Source organism: Pleurodeles waltl, chromosome 9, assembly GCF_031143425.1.
Source record: "Pleurodeles waltl isolate 20211129_DDA chromosome 9, aPleWal1.hap1.20221129, whole genome shotgun sequence".
In the NCBI taxonomy this organism is placed as follows: Eukaryota; Metazoa; Chordata; class Amphibia; order Caudata; family Salamandridae; genus Pleurodeles; species Pleurodeles waltl.
Window position 1 is genome coordinate 1,161,549,877 of NC_090448.1, and position 22,829 is coordinate 1,161,572,705.

At 46.7% G+C, this 22,829-nt stretch overlaps 1 protein-coding gene across 2 annotated transcripts in view; it reads right to left on the minus strand.

Moving 5' to 3' along the window:
* Positions 1 to 22,829, minus strand: part of STXBP6 (syntaxin binding protein 6) — a 377,445-nt gene that overhangs the window by 85,562 nt on the left and 269,054 nt on the right. For both annotated transcript variants that reach the window (XM_069209042.1, XM_069209041.1), the window contains exon 3: positions 14,162 to 14,292. In XM_069209042.1, coding sequence (XP_069065143.1) covers positions 14,162 to 14,292 — 131 coding nt within the window. The remainder of the gene's footprint in view (positions 1 to 14,161; positions 14,293 to 22,829) is intronic.

Sequence of the window (22,829 nt, forward strand, 5' to 3'; positions counted from 1 at the left end):
CAACGCAACAGCAGCTGGCCCTAATTCTACTAATGACTGACTTTCTGTTTTTGTTTTTATGAAATAGCACCTTATAAAGGCAGAGACAATGGGTTAAATACACAACTGTCACATCCGGCATCTCCTGCAAGGATATCCACTGTCTGACGTACGACATGCATTTCAATATTGATGCTCTACAAGTCATTTGCAAACTCCGAGTGCGCTTACTGGTCCTTGCCAATCACAAATAATGATGGTATTGAATGGAGACTGTTGATAATAGCTGGTTTGCAACCAGTTTCCCGTCCCAGAAGGATTCCCACAGAATGTGATCCATCTTCCTTGAAATCCCTTTCCGCTCCGCCCACTGCAGATTTGCTCGCAAGTCCATTCCCCAGACTATAGGGTTTAACTAGCGTGACCCTGCCTTAAATGAGGGATTGATGAGGGCTTTGTAAGGGGGAGAAATCATTTAGCTAATGTCTGCAGAGGAGATCCAGGGATTTATAAATGGAAACAATCAATGCTCTCTCCCATGGGTGAGATCTGGAAATGTAATGGAAGGGGTCGGTTTTGTGTAGATCTTCACTCAGCATGCCTTTATTGCAAACATAGTGCACATCTTAATCCCTCAGGGGCACGGCATGCGTCAATATAAATGCAATGGATGTCTCTTTATGCAAAATGCGGAAATCAATTCTTCACCCGAGCAAAGAGCGCGGTGACACCAAACATCACAATCAATGCCAACGTTTTGTTCAGCGCAGAGTACTTTAATACACCACACCCTGTAAAATGAGATAGTTGCATTCAAGAAAGCTTCGCTCACCGGCCAGTAGATAGGCTGATCCTTAGTGTCGCAACTCTATGACGTACTCTTGCGCAGGCGGTTTTAATATCCATTATTACTGTCACCACAACGTTCTGCGAATGTTGAAATTCAAGCATACGCTTATAAACAAAGCCAGTCCTTGCATCAAAGTAATACAATCTCATCTTTCACACTTCAGAAAGAAGTTGTCGGCTTCTTAGCTAAGCCCAAAAACAAAAGAAGCTCAAATATGTTTTTTTCAACATCCCAAATGGAATGTCCTTGAACAATGGATACAACAGGAGAGGCCAAAAGGAATGTATTCAGTCCTTCCTCATGTGGGATACAAAGAGGATTTGGTTTCATGTCAGTGTTTTAATTTTGTTTGTGGTTTCACCAGTTTGGGCTCAAATGAGCCGGCTTTTCACAATCAGGGTGACCTTTTCAATGAGTAAGAAGCTAATGTTTGGGTTCAGCTCGAGGGTTTAAGTGGGATCAAAAAAGTGTGGCGGGGGTATAAAATGGGCGCAGCCTATATAATTAAGGGCGAGGTTTAGTGTGCCGCCATTCACATATCATTGGATAGAATCACAGCTGCATTTGGCATATGTCATCATAGGTCTGTGCGCTTTGCAGAGAGGCCAAGGATTGGATGGGCATGTATCCTGAACACCTTTTTGCCCATGATAGGCACTGAGAGACACTCGCACTGCCTTCAGCTCCAACTCAAATGTGCCCAGTTAACTTTACCTGGATGAGACTCAATCCGAATTATGCAGCAGCCACAAGTAATATGCTTCCTGAAAAAAAGCACTCTGGAAAAAACACACTTCGGGATTGAGTGCAAGATTAAAACAAAGCATGTGAAATAAAAACAGGAACGACATTTTCTTAACTTTTTTTTATTAGATCTGTGCATTTTGCTTGCAAAGTTAAAGACGTGAATACAGGGCCTGAAAAGGACCCGATTCAATGTTCGTTTTAAAGGGACCCAGTCCATTTAAAGCCCTGTCTTCAAATAATCCCCTAATCCTGCCCTCTTCCAGTTCCCGAAGGTCACCGTTCTGTTTGGGCCCTGGAATGAACAGGGCGAGGGGGCAGATATCTCCACCAGATCTCCACTTTCCCTTGGCATAAAGAAGATTATTAGGGTCCGGAGCAACCCCACACATCTGGACAGGTGCATCAGGGTCACCCTCTGGCCGCCAGGCAAGGGATGCACCGAGGAGGCAAACCTGGCACCCGATGAGGGCCCCTGCACCCAAGGAGTGACACACCAGACCGAGGTGGGACCCTACACCCGAGGAAGCAGACCCTGCACCCGAGGAGGGATACTGCATCCGAGGATGGCCCCTGCACCCAAGGAGTGACCCACCACCTGAGGTGGGACCCAGCACCCAAAGAGGCAGATCCTGCACCCAATGAGGGCCCCTGCACCCAAGGAGTGACCCACCACCCGAGGTGGGACCCTACACCCGAGGAGGCAGACCCTGCACCCTAGGAGGGACCCTGCACTCGAGGAGTGACCCTGCACCCGAGGAGGGATACTGCACCCAAGGAGGGCCCCTGCACCCAAGGAGTGACCCACCACCCGAGGTGGGACCCTACACCCGAGGAGGCAGACCCTGCACCCTAGGAGGGACACCGCACTCGAGGAGTGACCCTGCACCCGAGGAGGGATACTGCACCCAAGGAGGGCCCCTGCACCCAAGGAGTGACCCACCACCCGAGGTGGGACCCTACACCCGAGGAGGCAAACCCTGCACCCGAGGAGGGGCCCTGCACTCGAGGAGGGATACTGCACCCGATGAGGGCCCCTGCACCCAAGGAGTGACCCACCACCCGAGGTGGGACCCTGCACCCGAGGAGTGACCCATCACCCGAGGTGGGACCCAGCAACCGAAGAGGCAAACTCTGCACCCGATAAGGGCCCCTGCACCCAAGGAGTGACCCACCACCCGAGGTGGGACCCATCACCCGAAGAGGCAAACCCTGCACCCGATGTGGGCCCCTGCACCCAAGGAGTGATCCACCACCCGAGGTGGGACCCTACACCCGAGGAGTGACCCTGCACCCGAGGAGGGACCCTGCACCCGAGGAGGGACCCTGCACCCGAGGTGGGACCCTACACCCGAGGAGGCAGACCCTGCACCCGAGGAGGGACCCTGCACCCGAGGAGTGATCCACCACCCGAGGAGTGACCCTGCACCCGAGGAAGGACCCTGCACCTGAGGAGTGATCCTACACCCGAGGAGTGATCCTACACCTGAGGAGGCAGACCCTACACCCGACGAGGGACCCTGCACCGAGGTGGGACCCTACACCCAAGGAGTGACCCTGCACCCGAGGAGGGGGTTCTAACATCATTAGACACAGCAGCAGCCCCTCCCTGTTGAAGTGACCCGGGGAAGAGGAAAACAGACGAAGCCCTGGAGGTTGGAGGGGGACATCCCTCGCTGAAGCCAGGGGGTGGGATACTGTAGTGCGGCAGGATCAAGCGGTTTTGGGGGACGACAGAAAACACATGGACACTGGTTGGGGTCTGCAGAAGGAACTGCGTCAGCGCAGTTCCTGATTTATTAAATTAACTCGGTTCCGCGTTCCGTCCGGATACGCGGAACCTGACACGCAAATAGAAGGAGAGCCCGGGTGGCTCTCTACATCCCTCCCATGTTTTAATTCACACAGAAGAAAGAAAGTATATCAAGAAACTAAAATGCAAAATTTGGAACGGAAATACTGTAACAACAAACTGAGTAGAAGGATACAAGGTCCCAAGAACAACGCCCTTCTGGTGAGCAAGCAGCAATCGTCATTGCTTCCTAGGGACCCAGGGTGCAGGCAAAATCTCTGAGCTGGCTGCTTGGCACCGGATTGCGGCGGAGATGATAACGTCCACCCCTTGGAAGTGATCATTCCAAACTGGCGCTTCCACCTGAGGGGTGTCGTGCATTTGGTGCCGCTACCTGAGCCTCTTCAGCCTGTACCTCTGCAGATGGGGTTCCAACCATCAGATCTTCGATTTCTCCTTCTTCCTCCGGTGGGACCAACACCCCAGCTCTCTTGAAGTGTGATACATTCCTAGTTACTCTGTCGGCCTCGTGCAGCTGTTAACATGGCACCCCGCACACTGATGACTTGCCAAGGTTCAGGCTCAAACGGAGTTTGGAACTTCCCCCCCTGGTCGGCGATTCTTCACTACCACCATATCTCCTTCCTGAAAACTCCGGTATTGACCTCGCCGTCGTACAGTGGCTTTTTGGTTAGTGCGTTCCCTACGTTGTTGAGTAGCTTCAACATTTAGTTCAGGTGATGCCCACTGAGGACCAGCCGGGATGCAGTCTCGAGGTGAAACTTTGAACATGAGGGCAGCCGGGGCACACCCCGTGGTACTATGAGGCGTTTGACGATACGCTCCTAAAAATTGCTGGAGGCATTGCTCACTGTCCATTCTTTGTTCAACACCTATTCTAAGGGCTCGGTTTAAGGTTCGCGTAAATCTCTTGACATCCCCATTGGCCTGCGGCCAGTAGGGCATGACCTTGCGATGGTGTATAGCTAGACCTTCCAGGTAAGATCGGAACTCCTGTCCATTGAATGGTGGACCATTGTCTGTTCTCACTTCATCAGGAAGCCCAAACATTGCGCAAGCCTTTTGAAGTACTGGTCTGACGTTCTCGAACGCAGTGGACGACACCACATCAACAACAGGAAACCTAGTACACGAGTCAATGAGGACGGCAGTCAGCCGCCCATCTGGGAAACTTCCAAAATCCATGCTCACTTTTGTCCAGGGTGTTGTGCTAGCAGGCTCAGTGACCAACGGACAGCCGGGTGGTTCCCCTGATGTGATGATGCAGGAGTGGCACTTCCCCACCAGTTCATCAACTCGACTATCCATGCCAGGGAACCACACCTTGGCTTGCAATCTCGCCTTGGTTTTCGCAGTGCCTTGATGGCCTTGATGTGCTAGTTCCACCACTCTGACCCACAAACTCTGAGGCAGTACAATTCTTCTTCCTCGGAGAACCAGTCCTTGACTGTCTGTGGACAACTCATCTCGCACCCTCCACATTCCTTGCATCACCAATTTGCATTCATGATTGGCCACTCTAGTCTTGTTCAGGAAAAGCTTCCACTTCTTATGACTCAATGCTTCTTTGACCTGATTAAGTACTACGTCCACCTCAGTGGCATCCACAATGTCTCTTACACTAAGGGCATGGGGACATGCCGATTGCACCACCATGTTGACAAACACCTCTGTGCTCTCTTCGTCATGCTCTTGTGAGTCAATTGTCGTGATTGGGGAGGGGTGGCGAGATAACTAATCGGCCGGGTTATTCACACCTGGTCGATAGACAACATTAAACCGGTAAGGTTGTAGCAGAACAGTCCACCGTTCTATTTGCGGGGGCGCCAAACGAGGGCATCCAGCAAACAGTGCGACGAGAGGCTTATGATCAGTCACTACCTGGAATTCGTGGCCATACAAATATAAGTGGAAATGTTTGCACGCCCACCGAATCGCCAGAGCTTCTCGTTCTATCTGAGCATATCGTGTCTCGACTGCCGACAATGCTCGGCTGGCATACGCAACCGGAACCCACTCCCGCGGGTTCTGCTCTTGGAGAAGAACAGTGCCCAGACCCACTGGACTTGCATCCACCACCACTTCGGTACGTCTGCGAGGGTTGAAATAAGCCATGGTTGATTTGTCCAGTAAAGCTGTTTTGATATCAGCAAACGCCTTGTCTGCCGTTGGGCTCCACTCCCACCGATGACCAGTTTTGGTGAGCTGTCTGAGAGGTTCCGCCATGGTCGCGAGCTGCGGAATGAACCTTCCACAATAGGTTGCCATACCTAGGAAGCTTCTCACTTCTGTAGGACTTTTTGGAAGCGGTGCTTGACGGATGGCATCAGCTTTGCGAGGGTCCACCTGTAGACCATCTTTGGAGAAGACATAGCCAAAGAACTCCACCGACGTCTGATAGAAAGCGCATTTTTTCTTGTGGAGCGTTAACCCCGCCTCCGACAACCTCTGCAAAGTAGCCCTAAGATGTTGGTGATGTTCTTCTCTTGTTTTGGAATAAATGAGGATATCATCACTCAAGTTAATCACCCCTTGCAGCCCAGAGAGCGTCTCTCTAATCATGTTTTGAAATACTTCGGCAGCCGAAGATACCCCAAAACTCCGTCTCTTGTACCGTCGAAGCCCCACATGAGTTGACAAGGTGGAGATGTTCCTACTGTCGGGTTCCAGCTCCAGCTGATGATACCCAGCATTGAGGTCCAATTTCGAGAACCACTGTGCTCCATTCAAGTCAGCTATGATGTCATCCATCGTAGGGGTTATGTGCCTTTCTCTTTTAATCGCTTTGTTGGGAAGGCGCATGTCAACGCAGAGACGGATAGCACCAGGTTGCTTGGGTTTTGGTGCAATCACCAGTGGCAACACCCACGGTGTGGGCCCTTCGACCTTCTCGATTACCCCTTGGTCTTCAAGTAGCTGCAGCTCTTCCTCCACCGCTGGTCGTAAGTGGAACGGAACACATCGGTGTCTGAGAGCAATGGGCGTAACTCGGTGATCTATGTGTAGCTTGACCTGTTTGGCCTTGAGTCGCCCCAAACCTTCAAAAAGCTGCAGAAATTCATTAATGAGGTGCTCGGCGTGGGAGTCATATACCTGTCGCGCGAAGAATACAAGTTCTAGCTCTTCCGCAGTGTGGCACCCCAACAGAGTACCTCGGTCTCCAGTCACCACGTAGAACTTTACCTGTGTTGATACCTGCCCACTGGAAACTGCCACCTCCACCGTGCCCTTTAGAGGAAGCGGCTCTCGGCCCCCATAGTTGTAAATTTTGGTGGTGGTTGGGGCAAGCGATGGTGTTGGGGTTAGTTGCTTAAATAGAATCTCATCCATCACATTCACCGATGCTCCTGTATCTATGAGCACCGTGGCCGACTTGCCATTGATCTGGATGCTGCTCATAGGTGGCGGCCGCCTCTTCTGCTGTTTCCCTCCTGTGAACGAGATCACGAAGATATCCTCCTCTTCATCTTCCTCGAACACTGGTGTCCCGCAAGCCATAGTTTCACCAGATTCTTCTGACTCTTTGTTTATGCTTCTGACCTTGGTGTCCCTTCCTTTTTGGTTTCCTTGCCATCCTCTTCCTGACCTGCACATTTTCGCAAAATGATTGTCTTTGCCACACTTATTACACGTTTTCCCTTTAGCTGGACACGCCATTGGTGGCTTATGTTCGTACCCACAGCTCCTGCAGGCACACGCGCCCTGTCTGCCAAAGTTTGTTTTCCGTCCTGGCGGTTGGCGAGTCTGTATGGCATCTATCTGCTCTTCTTTCACCTGGACGGGACGTGCGGTTGACGCAGCAGCCAGTGATTGTCTTCTTACTGCCGCCATAGCATCCGCCCGCACTGCCGATAGTTCGTGCGAACGTGCCAAAACCAGGATGTCATCAAGAGGCATGCCCTGCTGGCGTAGGATGAGCTTCCTCAGTGCGTTTGAGCGGCATCCTTGAATAATCTGTGCTCTAATCTCCTCTTGTTGATTGAGGCCTACACATGAACTTGCTAGCTTCCTTAATCGGGCATAGAACATGTCCATGGACTCCACATCCGTTTGCTGGGCCTGCCGGAGTTTGAAACGTTCAAAGTCCGAGTTCAGCTGTGGATCAAAATGCTTGTTCAGAGCCTCTACTGCTGCATTGAAATCCGACTTATCACCTGTGTTTGGGATTGCGTCGAATAGTTCCTGCAGTTCATCACCTCCCATGAGCAGCATGAGAGATCTGCACACGGCCCCGTCTGTCTCTCTTGTGGCGCAGAAGTAGTTTTCTAATCGGTTTAACCACAGGCTCCATCTTGGCGAGGCTGTGGCTGGGTCAACTAACTGGCTAAATATGGGCAGCGCAGTGACTGAGGAATGAGCACTGGCGCCTCCTCGCGCCGGCGGCTGGGGGTTTTCCTGTGGTGTCTTGCGATCTGCAGATGCTTTATTGTTAGTCCTTAACGTTTGTGGTATTTGTGTTTTGTTCTCCTTGGTCGTGTATTTTCCACTTTTTTTTTTCCACCCCGGCCGCTTCTGACTGTAGATGTAATAATGTAATAGTCAAAAAGGAACAGAGACCTCTATTATTATTTTTTTTCCAAAGTTTACTTTTCTTCTGTGTGTGTGGGGGGGGGGGGTCCACCCTTTTTTTTTTTTTTTTTGAGTCTTCTTCTCTTATTTCTTTATATATATATATTTTTTTTTTTCTCTATTGACCCTTTTCCAGGGCCTGCCAAGGCTTTCTGCCCTTCCCCCGTTGATACACAGGGCTTATTTCTTTATTATTTGGCTTTTGGCTTTGCTTTTTTTTTTTTTTTTTTCTTCTTTTGACCCCTTTCCAGGGTCTGCCAGGGCCTTCTGCCCTTCCTTATTTATCGCTCGGGGCTCCTGCCCCTCTCGCTCCAGTGCTGCATTCCCCTCCCTGGGGAATGCAGCCTGAGCGTCGCGTTGCCTCGTGCTGGGCGCGCGCGTGTGTTCTTTACTAAATGCAGCCCTCACGCGGTGCTGCTAAGCCTCCCGGCGAAGACGCTGCCTTTCAGTGAGCACCGGAGGTGAGGTCTTAATCAGCTGATTTTGCCCTGCTCAGTCCGCGGCACGGGTTCACGAGGCCCCGGGCTCGAGCAGGGATTTCCTTGGGAGGGAGGATGGGCGTACCTTTTCTCCGCGCGGCCGAGCAATGTTTTTTTTTTTTCTCTTTTCTTTTACCGCAGTCCAACTTGATTCTTTGCTCCGGACAGCTCGTCCGATCATTGGTGACGTGGGAGTTGCGAGTTCCCGCTCGTCGCCATTGTAGTGCGGCAGGATCAAGCGGTTTTGGGGGACGACAGAAAACACATGGACACTGGTTGGGGTCTGCAGAAGGAACTGCGTCAGCGCAGTTCCTGATTTATTAAATTAACTTGGTTCCGCATTCCGTCCGTATACGCGGAACCTGACACGCAAATAGAAGGAGAGCCCGGGTGGCTCTCTACAGGATACAACCTCGATGTGAAGATGTGGTGCTCCTCCCTTGTAGTCCCTCCTCGTGGCGCCAGACCCCCTTCTTCATGGAAGGCATGGGTAGCTGTAACTCCTCCCTAGGAGCCCCACTTTTCAGGGGGGCAGGCCTGGGATGTTCTGTTCCATGAACAGAGCTTGTGATGGAACAATGCTCTGTTGCCCCCTGGCCTTTGGCATAATTAATGTCAACTGAATGTTTCACTGTTTTTATTTTATTTTTTAAAACAAAAGTAAACTTTTTCCTTAGTGACCTCTTTATAAAGACGCGTCCCCCCGTCCCTCTAATGCAACTGGTGCTGATGCCAGGAGCGCATCCCTCATCAAAGCTTGTGAAGCAAAGCGCCCTATGTTTCTCTCGTGTGATTGTTTCTTGGGAGCTTCAAACTGAAGATTCCTGCCCTGGTAAAAACGAAAAAGACCATCTCCCATGTTTTAGATATGAAAATGTGTTTCTAATATAAGACCCCCCTCCACTCCTTAAGACGCCAAAAATTAAAGAAATTAAAAAGATGTTTGATCATGAGTTGGTCTTCCTGGGGAGGAGGGGCGTGAGCCATGCCGCCATTTACCCACCAGAGGTGTAGAGAGATTTCACGCACAGATTTATATAGATGCAGATTCCACCCACATACAGAGGCAGACTGAGGTTCCACACACATACAAAGGCAGACTGAGGATCCACCCTCATACAGAGGCAGATTCATATTCCACCCACACATTGAGGCAGATTCCACCCATACGTGGAGGCAGCCAGATGTCACCCTCATACAGACACAGACTCAGGTTCCACCCACATACAGATGCAGACTCCACCCACATATAGCGGCAGACTCAGGTTCCACCCATATATAGATTCAGATTCCACCCACATACAGAGGCTGAGGCTGTATGTTCAGAGGCTCAGATTGGTGGTACCATCTCTGCACGCTTCCAGCTGAAATAATAGGACTGATTAATTACTACTCCAGCATCCCACTCTGGCCTTTGCTATTGGTCGCCTGCATCCCACTCTGGCCCTTGCTATTGGTCTCCTGCATCCCACTCTGGCCCTTGCTATTGGTCTCCTGCATCCCACTCTGGCCCTTGCTATTGGTCTCCTGCATCCCACTCTGGCCCTTGCTATTGGTCTCCTCCATCCCACTCTGGCCCTTGCTATTGGTCTCCTCCATCCCCCTCTGGCCCTTGCTATTGGTCTCCTGCAATCCAGTCCAGCTTTGTTATTGGTCTCCTGCATCACTTATTGATTCAGATTCCACCCACACATTGAGGCAGATTCCACCCATACATGGAGGCAGTCAGATGTCACCCACATACAGAGGCAGACTGAGGTTCCACCCTCATACAGAGGCAGATTCATATTCCACCCACACATTTAGGCAGATTCCACCCATACGTGGAGGCAGTCAGATGTCACCCTCATACAGATGTAGACTCCACCCACATATAGCAGCAGACTCAGGTTCCACCCATATATAGATTCAGATTCCACCCACATATAGCAGCAGACTCGGGTTCCACCCATATATAGATTCAGATTCCACTCACACACAGAGGCTGAGGCTGTATGTTCAGAGGCTCAGATTGGTGGTACCATCTCTGCACGCTTCCAGCAGATATAATAGGACTGTTTAATTACTACCCCAGCATCCCACTCTGGCCCTTGCTATTGGTCTCCTGCATCCCACACTGGGCCTTGCTATTGGTCTCCTGCATCCCACTCTGGCCCTTGTTATTGGTCTCCTCCATCCCACTCTGGCCCTTGCTAGTGGTCTCCTGCAACCCAGTCCGGCTTTGTTATTGCTCTCCTGCATCACTTATTGATTCAGATTCCACTCACATATAGCGGCAGATTCGGGTTCCACCCACATATAGCAGCAGATTCAGTTTCCACCCATATGTAGACTCAGATTCCACTCACATACAGAGGCAGACTTAGGTTCCACCAACATATAGATTCCGATTCCACCCACATATTGCGGCAGACCCGGTTCCACCCACATCAAGATTCCGATTCCACCCACATATAGCGGCAGACTCAGGTTCCACTCACATATAGATTCAGAGTCCACCCACATACAGATTCAGATTCCACCAACATACAGAGGTAGAGTCCAGTTCCACCTACATATAGATTCAGATTTCACCACATATAGGTTCAAATTCCCTCCACATATAGATTGAGATTCCACAACATTCAGATTTCACTCACATATATTGGCAGACTTGGGTTCCACCTATATACAGTGGCAGACTCATATTCCACCCTCATAAGGACAGATTCCACTATATATAGATTCAGATTCCACTACATTCAGAGAGAAACTCTAGTTCCACCCACATATAGACTCCGCTTACATCCACATGTAGAGGCAGACTCCGACTTCACCCAAATATAGACTTAGAATCTACCTACATGTAGACTCGAGTTCTACCCACATATAGATTCAGTTTCCACCCATATATGGAGATAGACTCAGGTTCCACCCACGTATAGATTCAGATTCTACCACATAAAGATTCAGAGTCCACCAACATACAGAAGTAGACTCCATTTCCACCTACATATAGCTCCAGATTCCACCACTTATAGATTTAGATTCCGCCACATAGATTAAGATTCCACCACATATAGATTCAAATTTTACCACATAGATTTAGATACCCCCACGTATAGATTCAGATTCCAATACATATAGAGACAGACTCATATTCCACCCACATAGATTCAGATTCCACCCACATATAGAGGCAGTCTCTGGTCCCACCGACATATAGATTCAGATTCCACCACATATATTCAGATTCCACCCCATATAGATTCAGATTCCACCACATAAAGATTCAGATTCCACCCACATATAGAATGCAGTCTCAGGTTCCACCGCCATATACATTCAGATTCCACCACATATAGATTCAGATTCCACCACACATAGATTCAGATTCCACCTACAAATAGATTCAGATTCCACCCACATATAGAGGCAGTCTCAGGCCCCACCGACATATAGATTCAGATTCCACCACATAGATTAAGATTCCACCCACATACAGAGGCAGTATCAGGTTCCACTGACATAAAGATTCAGATTCCACCACATAAAGATTCAGATTCCACCACATATAGATTCAGATTCCACCCACGTATAGAGGCAGTCTCAGGTCCCACCGACATAGATATTCAGATTCAACCACATATATTCAGATTTCACAACATATAGATTCAGATTACACCTACAAATAGATTAAGATTTAGCCAACATATAGCGACAGACTTATACTCCACCCACATAGATTCAAATTCCACCACATAAAGATTCAGATTCCACCCACTTATAGAGGCAGTCTCAGGTCCCACCGACATATAGATTCAAATTCCACCACAAAGATTCAGATTCCACCACATATAGATTCAGATTCCACCACATAAAGATTCAGATTCCACCACATATAGATTCAGATTCCACCCACATATAGAGGCAGTCTCAGGTCCCACCGACATATAGATTCAGATTCCACCATATATATTCAGATTCCACCCACATATAGAGGCAGTCTCAGGGCCCACCGACATATAGATTCAGATTCCACCACATATAGATTCAGATTCCACCATATATATTCAGATTCCACCCACATATAGAGGCAGTCTCAGGGCCCACCTACATATAGATTCAGGTTCCACCATATAGATTCAGATTCCACCCACATATAGAGGCAGTCTCAGGTCCCACCGACATATAGATTCAGATTCCACCATATATATTCAGATTCCACCCAAATCAAATCAAATCAAATCATTAACATTTATAAAGCGCGCTACTCACCCGTGCGGGTCTCAAGGCGCTAGGGGGGAAAGGGGGGGTTATCGCTGCTCGAACAGCCAAGTCTTTAGGAGTCTCCGGAAAGCGGAGTGGTCCTGGGTGGTCCTGAGGCTGGTGGGGAGGGAGTTCCAGGTCTTGGCCGCCAGGAAGGAGAAAGATCTCCCACCCGCCGTGGAGCGGCGGGTGCGAGGGACGGCAGCAAGTGCGAGGCCAGCGGAGCGGAGGGGGCGGGTGGGGACGTAGAAGCTGAGGCGTCTGTTGAGGTATTCCGGTCCCTTGTTGTGGAGGGCTTTGTGTGCGTGGGTGAGAAGACGGAAGGTGATCCTTTTGCTGACTGGGAGCCAATGCAGGTGTCTCAGGTGTGCGGAGATGTGGCTGTTGCGGGGTACGTCGAGGATGAGGCGGGCCGAGGCGTTTTGGATGCGTTGCAGGCGGTTTTGGAGTTTGGCTGTGGTCCCGGCGTAGAGGGTGTTGCCGTAGTCCAGGCGGCTCGTGACGAGGGCGTGGGTCACGGTTTTTCTGGTGTCGGCGGGGATCCAGCGGAAGATCTTACGGAGCATGCGGAGAGTGAGGAAGCAGGCGGAGGACACGGCGTTGACTTGCTTGGTCATGGTGAGAAGAGGGTCCAAGATGAAGCCGAGGTTGCGGGTGTGGTCTGCGGGGGTCGGTGCGGTGCCGAGGGCCGTGGGCCACCAGGAGTCGTCCCAGGCGGACGGGGTGTTGCCGAGGATGAGGACTTCCGTTTTTTCAGAGTTCAGCTTTAGGCGGCTGAGCCTCATCCAATCTGCGACGTCCTTCATACCCTCTTGTAGGTTGGTCTTGGCGCTGGCGGGGTCCTTGGTGATCCATATAGAGGCAGTCTCAGGGCCCACCGACATATAGATTCAGATTCCACCACATATAGATTCAGGTTCCACCCACATATAGACTCAGATTCCACCACATAAAGATTCAGATTCCACCCACATATAGAGACAGTCTCAGGGCCCACCGACCTATAGATTCAGATTCCACCCACATATATAGGCAGTCTCAGGTCCCACCAACATATAGATTCAGATTCCACCAACATTTAGAGGCAGTCTCAGGTACCACCAACATATAGATTCAGATTCCACCACATATAGATTCAGATTCTACCACATATAGATTCAGATTCCACCACATATATATTCAGATTCCACCACATATAGATTCAGATTCCACCCACATATAGAGGCAGTCTCAGGTCCCACCGACATATAGATTCAGATTCCACCACATATAGATTCAGATTCCACCACATATAGATTCAGATTCCACCCACATATAGAGGCAGTCTCAGGGCCCACCGACATATAGATTCAGGTTCCACCATATAGATTCAGGTTCCACCCACATATAGAGGCAGTCTCAGGGCCCACCGACATATAGATTCAGGTTCCACCATATAGATTCAGGTTCCACCCACATATAGACAGGCCCGGTGCTCACCTTGTTCGCTTCGATCCCGTTGACCTGCCGCAGCTGCTCGAGGAGCCACTGTGAGCGCCGCACAAAGCAGGAGGACCCCTCAAACTGCTTCACCTTTGTGATTGACACCTGGGAGGGCTTCCGGTTGGTCACTGCAGGGCCAGAAAAAGAGGACACGTTAAGACTTTACAGGAATGAAACCAATCATACTCAGTCTGCAGACTGTACTGTGTAAGGACATACTGGCGCACACTATTAGCGGGGGGTCTAGAAACCTTCTAGACAAACAAACAAAACAGCGCTGAGTGCAGGCTTAAGTTAACCTGCCAGTGGGATTTACCGGGGCCACATTCCAGGGGATCATTTTCCCTTCAGTAGCAAAGTAGTACCCAGAGGATTAAAGTACCTCCCACCTGGAACCAAAGCACTGATGGTGACAAGCAAGCAAAACAATGGAACCTGGCCCTCCCTAGACAAGATTCCTTGAATCTTCTTTTCAAGCATCTCTCCATTCATTCTTTCATCCACCCACTGGGATCCATTATTTCACCTTTCTATGTTGCCATCCATTCATCTTTCATCCATCCTTCATTCATTCACCATTCCATCAGTCCAGGGGCCACTCCATCCATCCATCTGTTGGCTTATCCAATATCTCTGCATGCATCCTTTCCAACATCCTTCCACCCTCCCACCCATCCATAAATCCATCTATCAAGTGGTCCTCTCACCCGTCCATCTATTCACACTCCCATCCTCCATTTACTCTGCCTATCTACCTACCATCCATCTTTTCATCCTACCTTCTCCTCACCATTCCTACCTTCTTTCACTTTTCTTTCTCCTCATCTTTCTTCAGTCCCCACTTCCACTTCCTCCCATTTTAACATCTGTATCCTTTTTCCCAGATTTTTCAATTTATTTTTCTGGTGCCCTTCAGTGATGCTGTTATTGCCCTAAAGCAGTGGTTCCCAACCTGTGGTCCGCGGGCCCCCAGGGGCCCGTGACACATGCCCAGGGGGTCTGCAGACCTGGGTTTGGGCCTCTGTACAGGAATACGTGTGTGCTTTTATACTTAAGACTTCATTTGTGCAGCAGTTTTAAAAGCACTGCACAGTTCCCTGTACAACCCTTAGCTTTCAGGCAATAATAAAAGCCCCCGGATAACTCTGATGATTAATGTACCTGCTGGAGAGAGATAGTTTTGTCTAGTGGCACTTTTGACTCATCTAAGGTAGCGCAGATGGTTAATATGGTAGCTGCAATGAAGTGTATAATGCAAAGAAAAGTATTTTATGTGCATATTACAGTGGGTTACTGCTTTTGTCACAGATATTCTTTTGTTACTGTGCAGCTCATAAGTTAGAACTCTAATTCAGCAATACAGCTATGAACTGTCATCAAAGAGCTGCATGCACACTGCATGGCGCAAATTGGAAAGTTTTTTTGCCCCAGTCTTTCATTAGCCTTGTGCTGCTGAAAAAAGACAATGGTTTGCTTGCGTAGAAATACATTCTTATTATTAAAGTCAGCGCTAACCACTGTGTTATGTTCTGAATCATGTGCTTCACCATACCAAGCACTCTTAAAAGATGCGTAACAGTGTGGATGGTGTGAATCCTGCCCCTTGTAGTCCCCTGTAAAGTGCTCCAAGACCCTAAAGTGGTATGAGAAGTGCTATAAAACAAATGAATTGCACGCGCCAGAGAGGCCATGGCGATATGAGAGGCCTTTATAATTTTATTTCCTTTCCCCACCACATATTTATGTGAAAAAGCTTTTTCTGATCTAATGTACCTAAAAAATAAAAACAGAAATTGCTTGGGAAATGTAGACTCTGACCTGAAGAGGCAGCTTTGCTAAATAAAACCAAACATTAAAAAGTTAGTCGCCAAGATGCAGCGCCAACCTTCCTATTAAAAATGTTCAATATTTAAATATTTTTAAAATATTAAATAATTATATCTTTAGTAATTTGAGTATTTGTTTTGTGCGAACTTGGTGGTGTATTTTTTGTGAATTACTGTTTCAATGTTTGAAATGTCAATTATATGAATTGCTTGGGGGTCCCCGGCTTCCCGTAGTGTTTCATTGGGGGTCCTCAGGAACCAAAAGGTTGGGAACCACTGCCCTAGAAAATTAATTAAATATTGCTTGTATAATTCTTGACAATATTTTTAAATATAGTTTGTAATTTTAAGTTACATTTTTAATTCAATTTAAATTGTTAATAGTAATTTATAATGTTGTAGCGGGTTGTGAGGTTTGTAGAGGTACAGGATGGGAAGTTAATTAAACATAATTAACAATTATTACTTTAGGATTCATTACTTGATTAATTATTATGTAAACTGTAGTTATATTTGTTAGTTGTATATTAGGTGTGGATTGTTGGGCTTGTAGGGGTATAGGGTGGGTCATTAAGTAATAATGAATTTTTAATAAATTATAAATTATAAATGGTGTAAATTATAGATTTAAAATTATATACTAGGTGAGGGTTGTTGGGTTTGTAGGGGTATAGGATGGGAAGTTAAATGATAATTTACATTTTATTTATTGGTCATGTAAATTTTTTAATTATTATATATTTTCGCCATATATTAAGTGTGGGCTGCTAAGTTTGTGGGAGTCTAGTATGGGAATTTAAATTATACATTAACAACATTGTTTTTAATAATAATTAATTATTACAGTTTTTAATAATTATGTTCCTAATAAGAGTTTAATACGTCTAGTCAGCAAATAGGTTTATTAAAATATGTTATGTGTTTGAAGTGAATTACTTTCCCTACTGTTGCCTAGACTGGGGTGGGATTATTGCATTCTATCCCACTGAATTCCAACACTTTCCCTACTACTGAGCAAACTGGAGAGGGAATAGCAAATTGAACTCCTCCGAAGCTCAGCGCTTTCCCTACTGTTGCACAGACTGGAGTGGGATTATTACATTTTATCCCGCTGAATTCCAATGCTTTCCCTACTGCTGAGCATACTGCACTGGGAACAGTAAATTGAATCCCTCCAAAGTCCAATGCTTTCCCTACTGTTGCAGAGATTGCACTTGGAATAGAATATATCAACCCCTCCGAATTCCGCTTTCCCTACTGTTGTACAGACTGCAGTAGAATAGTAAATGTTATCCCTCTAAATTCCAATGTTCTCCCTACTGTTGAACTGACTGGAGTGAGAATAGAACATTTTACCACTACAAAGTATAATGCTTTCTCTACTGTTGCACAGATTGGAGTGCGAATAGTATATCTATTATCCCCATACTTTTTAAAAATATTGGTTACTGTTGGACCTGGCTTTTTGACAGGGACATCCCCAAACTTTTTGCCTCCTTCCTCCTATTTTTTCTGACCTGTTGTTGTTGGCTTTTGACCTCTGGGCACTTTACCACTGCTAACCAGTGCTAAAGTGCATATGCACAGATTGGAGTGCGAATAGTATATCTATTATCCCCATACTTTTTAAAAATATTGGTTACATTTATGAAATATAGTTCGATTATTTAAATAAATATATATATAGATAGATATATACACACACACACACATACATATATATATATATATATAGTAAATGATCTTATTTTAATTATTTTGGTAAACTATTTAATGTTTTATATTTTAATTTTTTATGCTTCATATATATATATATATATATATATATAGCATTATATGTATGTTTTGTAGCAGGACATTGGAAAAAAGACAAAATGAATATAATGTAAAATATATTTTTAATAAATGTGTTATATTGTGTACTTCTATTTAAATAATCACACATTTATGAGTATGTTTATATAAGCATATATTTCATATTAAATGTTGTTGCTTAAAAATATATTATATTGATACTATGTATTAAAATATTTAAGATTTGCTATTTTAAACTATATATTGAAAAACGATTTATTTGCATTATTTTAATGATATTAGTGTGAAACAATTGTTTTTGATATTTTTGTACTTATTGTAAGTATAGGGAAATGATATTTGCATCATCGATATTTTTGACACAATACTTGTGTGTCACAATATTGTAATCCTGAATTACGTCAGTGATGCAAAAACCTTTAGGACATAATGGTGTGTGGTAGAGACCTTAAAAAGATGAAAGGCTGAGCCTGTTGGAGCCTTCTTTCTACACGCAAATGGGTGTAGCAGGTGAAGTAACAGTGATGAACCTCTGCAGTGGTAAGACATGATTTAAGGTTACGGATCACTCACACTGACGAGGGGTATCAAGATCCTCTGCTGTGAGTGTCTCCTCCAAAGAGGAGAGGGAATGCAGGCGAAGGAGGGTGAGGAACTGAAGAAGAAACAAGCATTTTCAATTCAATGGGTCTCGCATTTGCTCGTGTTAGAACTATTAGTGCTGTAAACTCCTAACCAGACTTTTGTTGACACATAAATTGAAAATTAAAAGTAAAACAATTTCACAAAAGCGAGGCGATTCACAGCACCATGGCCGCCATGAGCATCAGCATGAAGAGACACACAAAAGGAAAAAGAAGTTCGCTCGCAGTCAAACTTATTGGCAAAAGTCCAATAAGCCTTGTAACAGGGGAGATGTCGAAGGCGGTAACTAAACCTCCCCCAGGAGGGACAAATGCAATCCATTTACCAATGTCATAAAAGGATTTTTGAAGGGCCAGCCCACCAATGAGTGGTAGTGATGGGCGTGAGGTGGGCATGGTTAAAGACCAGCTACATACCAACATGTCAGAAAAGCAGCGGTTGCGCGAGGACGAAGATGGGAGGCCAGGAAGAAAGGAGCGGTATAAGATGGCGAGGAAGGAATGAACAAAGACACGGGGGGACTTGAAGGAGGAGTGGAAGGCAATGAACTGCTAGAAGGAAGGGCAGACAGGAAGATGGAAAAAATATTCAAGAGACGTAAAAGAATGATTAAAAAAGGAAGAAACAGAAGGGAAGGTCTAGTGAAAAAGTGAAAAAGGGATTCATGGGGGCAGAGAGGATTGGAGGAATAGGGGGGGGGGGTGCTTGTGCACTGGTAAATTATCTACTTTCCAGTTCAGATTCTAGCCCTGGTTTTAGAATCTGAGAATGTGTGCTCTTGGGTATAACTCACAAGGATTTTGGCGACAGTACGAGGAACTTTTAAATGCAAAAATGACATGAGTAGTCTGCAAAAGAGTGGACACTTCCGTTTGCAGATCCTATTTACAAATGGGACAACCTTCCTGGAAGGTCCACATATGTACTGAGGGGTGTGGGTGGGAAAGGGGACAGGTGGTACAGCAGCTAGCTGTCGACTTTGGGACTTTGTAGCCTGGGATGACATCCCAGCTGTAACACTTGGCTAGTAAATGTGTGATTCTGGACAAACCACTCACTGGCTTTGTGCAAAGACTGGGGACATGCAAAAGCGTAAGTGATTTTACACATGTGAGACGTAAAATAATTCTGCAATTGAGACGTGTAAATCCCCTTGATGTGCATGATCTAGTATTGTCTCCCGACACCCCTCTTTACACACACCTCACCAGTGCTCCCAAGGATAGGTTCATGCTGCTTTAATACCAATACGCACAAAGTGGGGATTGCAGCGTGGCCAGGCACAACACGGAGTGGTGTAGACCTACAAAGTCATAAGTTTGTGGTTATTCACAAGATGCAGGACACTTCCCATCCACGAATTTACTCAAATATACTCTTGCAAAAAACTGGAGTAAATGACTTTCCTGATTGAAAATAATATACTTTTGATCACTTCCACCACATGCAAAGCACTAATTGAAGCATGTGCTGGCCAAGATGTGGGCCTGACAAGATACCTATGACGTGGAAACAGCCACATATACTTCTCTCGCAGTCTGTGTATTTGTAAAATGTGGACAGATATTCACATCATGTAAAGCAGTGCTCGAAAGACATATTTACATATTTTTTGTGAATCCTCAGCGCTTCACTTTCAGCAGCGCTTAGAAATAGCGCCAGCAATAAAGTGGCGCTACAATATTGTAGGCGCTACAATAAAAGAAACCCAGGGACGAAAGGAGAAAACGCTAGCCCATTACTATTTTTAATGCGTTTTCTGCTATTAATAGGTCTTTAAGGACCTCCTGCGCGGTGCCAGTGAAGTGGGCAGGGTCATTCCTGCAGCATTAATCACTGTCGGGGATGCACAGAGACCAATTACATCCGCCATTAAACCATTTAAATTCGGAGCACGGCCTAGTCGTGTATTTGTTTAACGTGTGACCTTTCACCCCCGCGCTGGACAAATCGACAAGAACAAAGTAATATACAGTAGCCCGAGGTCATTCATACCAGTCCATGGACCAGTGCTCCGCTGGCAAAATCGAACTCTCGGTTTGTCATCTTGAAGCCCAGGGGGCACCAGGGGGAAAGAAATACCACCTCACGGCCTCCACTTGACCACACCGCCTGACCCTGAGAGAAATCACTTCATAAGGCCTGTTCATCAGTTCTTTTAACTGCAAATTAGGTCTTCTGGAGGGAGAGGAGGGGATGAGACAAGTTTATGAATTGCAATGTTATTTTGTTTAAAATTTTTAAAAAAGTGAAAACGGAATAAAAGATGCAACCCCAGGAAAATTTATAGCGCTTACACTTGAACACAATACACCTAAATAGAATGGAGATCCTTTCAATCAATCAGTATATTTATAAAGCGCACTACTCACCCGTTAGGGTCTCAAGGCGCTGGGGGGAGAGGATGCTACTGGTCGAAAAGCCATGTTTTGAGGTGCCTCCTGAACGTTAGGGGGTCCTGGGTCTGGCATAGCTGGAGAGGTAGTGAGTTCCAGGTCTTGGCGACGAGGTGTGAGAAATCCGGCGGTGGTGCGACGGATGCGGGGGATGGTGGTGAGAGCAAGGTTGGCGGAGCGAAGATGGCGTGTGGGAGCATGGAAGATAAGGTCCTAAGCGGTGTCTACAGTTCTTGGGGTTCAGCTCTTTAATATGGACTTTGTTTCTCCATGAATCCATATGCGGGGGGACGCTGCACGGTATCAGTTCGACAAGCAGGTCTTGCATTCCTTCCAGTTTGTCAGAAGCCAGGATCACAAGTGGAGTCAGATCAGTGCTTGAGGGTGAGCTGCCCAGATCTATGCTGAATTCAGACTTCAAAGCCCAGGATGAACCCCCCACGAGATCTCTGAGGTGCAAGCTCCAGGCACAGCTCCAAGGGACAGAGAAGCCAGAGTGGTCTTAGTCGTGCTGCAAGGAACTCCCACAGTGTGTATTATTCAATATGTCCTCACAAAGGACATCATTCACACCACACACAGCTCCTATGCATCCCACACCTTAGCCCCGTCAGACCAGATGCATTCAGGGGGTGAAGGATTCCAGACACAGGAGGCAGTCGGAATACAGCACTCCAAGGGACCCAGGTAAAGTGGCTGAACTCCTGAAGACCAATCAGCTGTCACAAACATCTTTCTCAGCACTGTCTTGTGTGGCGACAGAAGTCAACCTGCAGTCTGGATCAGTGCCTAATTTGTAAATAAAAAGGTGCTGGTGCCCAAAACCTCCTCTTAAACATGCGGCTGCTGCAATTAAATGTGCGAACACGAAATACTGAGGTAGCGTAATCCTAAAGCCATCTCGGGCCTCTTCAATCCATTTACAGCCACTCCCTGCCCCTTCAGCTAACTCTTGCAGCTTTCTGCCTTCTCCCTTAGTGATGCTTTTCTCTTCCTCCGTCTTTCCCATGTGTCGCTTTTGGTTGCAGCACATGCTTGAGGCAAAACAATAAGCCCCGGCCCTGAAAAATAAGTGCCGGTGCTCAGCACTGAAAACAACAAGCACAAATTAAGCACTGGTCTGGATGGGAGATCATTTTGGGTAAACCCCTAGCAAAGGATAGCACTCTAATGCGAAGCAACTAAAAGACATTGGGCTTGATCTAGATATTGACGGATGGGTTCCTTCGTCACAACGGTGAAGGATATCCTGTCTGCTGAAATCTAAATCCCATAGGGAATAATGGGATTTAGATTTCAGAAGACGGGATATCCGTCCGCCAATGTCTAAATTAGGCCCTAAATCCTGGAGTCTGAAAAAATCTGAAATAATTACCAAATAATTGAAAAGGTGTGACTTGCTCTTGGTCAGGATCTTTATGTCTTTACAGCTAACACCATCTAGTGGATGTTAGAAAGCAGACATATTCAATATCCACCAGTATCCATCAACCTTAGACATTAGCCTGTTGGGTTGCGTCCCGCAGCCCAGTCCATCCAGGTAAACACATCTCTGTAAGGGTTCCTTGGCACCATCAGTTGCAAGACCAGTGCAACAAATTGATCCCCAAAGAAAATGTGTGTTGTGGTATGTTTAATTACACACCATAACAACAATAAATAACAAAAGTCCAAACCTTGTTCAGTTAAAAAGAGAAGACTTTACTAAGCAAAATGCATACAGCAGGGTATGAAAAAAAAAAAATTCTAGCTCAAACAGTTCAAAAGTTACTAAATGTGCAGCAACACGTTGGCTCTTTGTAAAACTGGACTGGTGACTTTCCTGTAGTTTACTGATATATTTGGGTGTTAAACTGGTACTAATGAGGTGCAACCAATGCAGAGACAGTGTTACCAAGTTTAAAAATGAAACAAATGCAGTAATACGGTAACAAAATCCGCTGTATAATTTGCCTTTTCTTGCCACATAATTTACTCGACCCT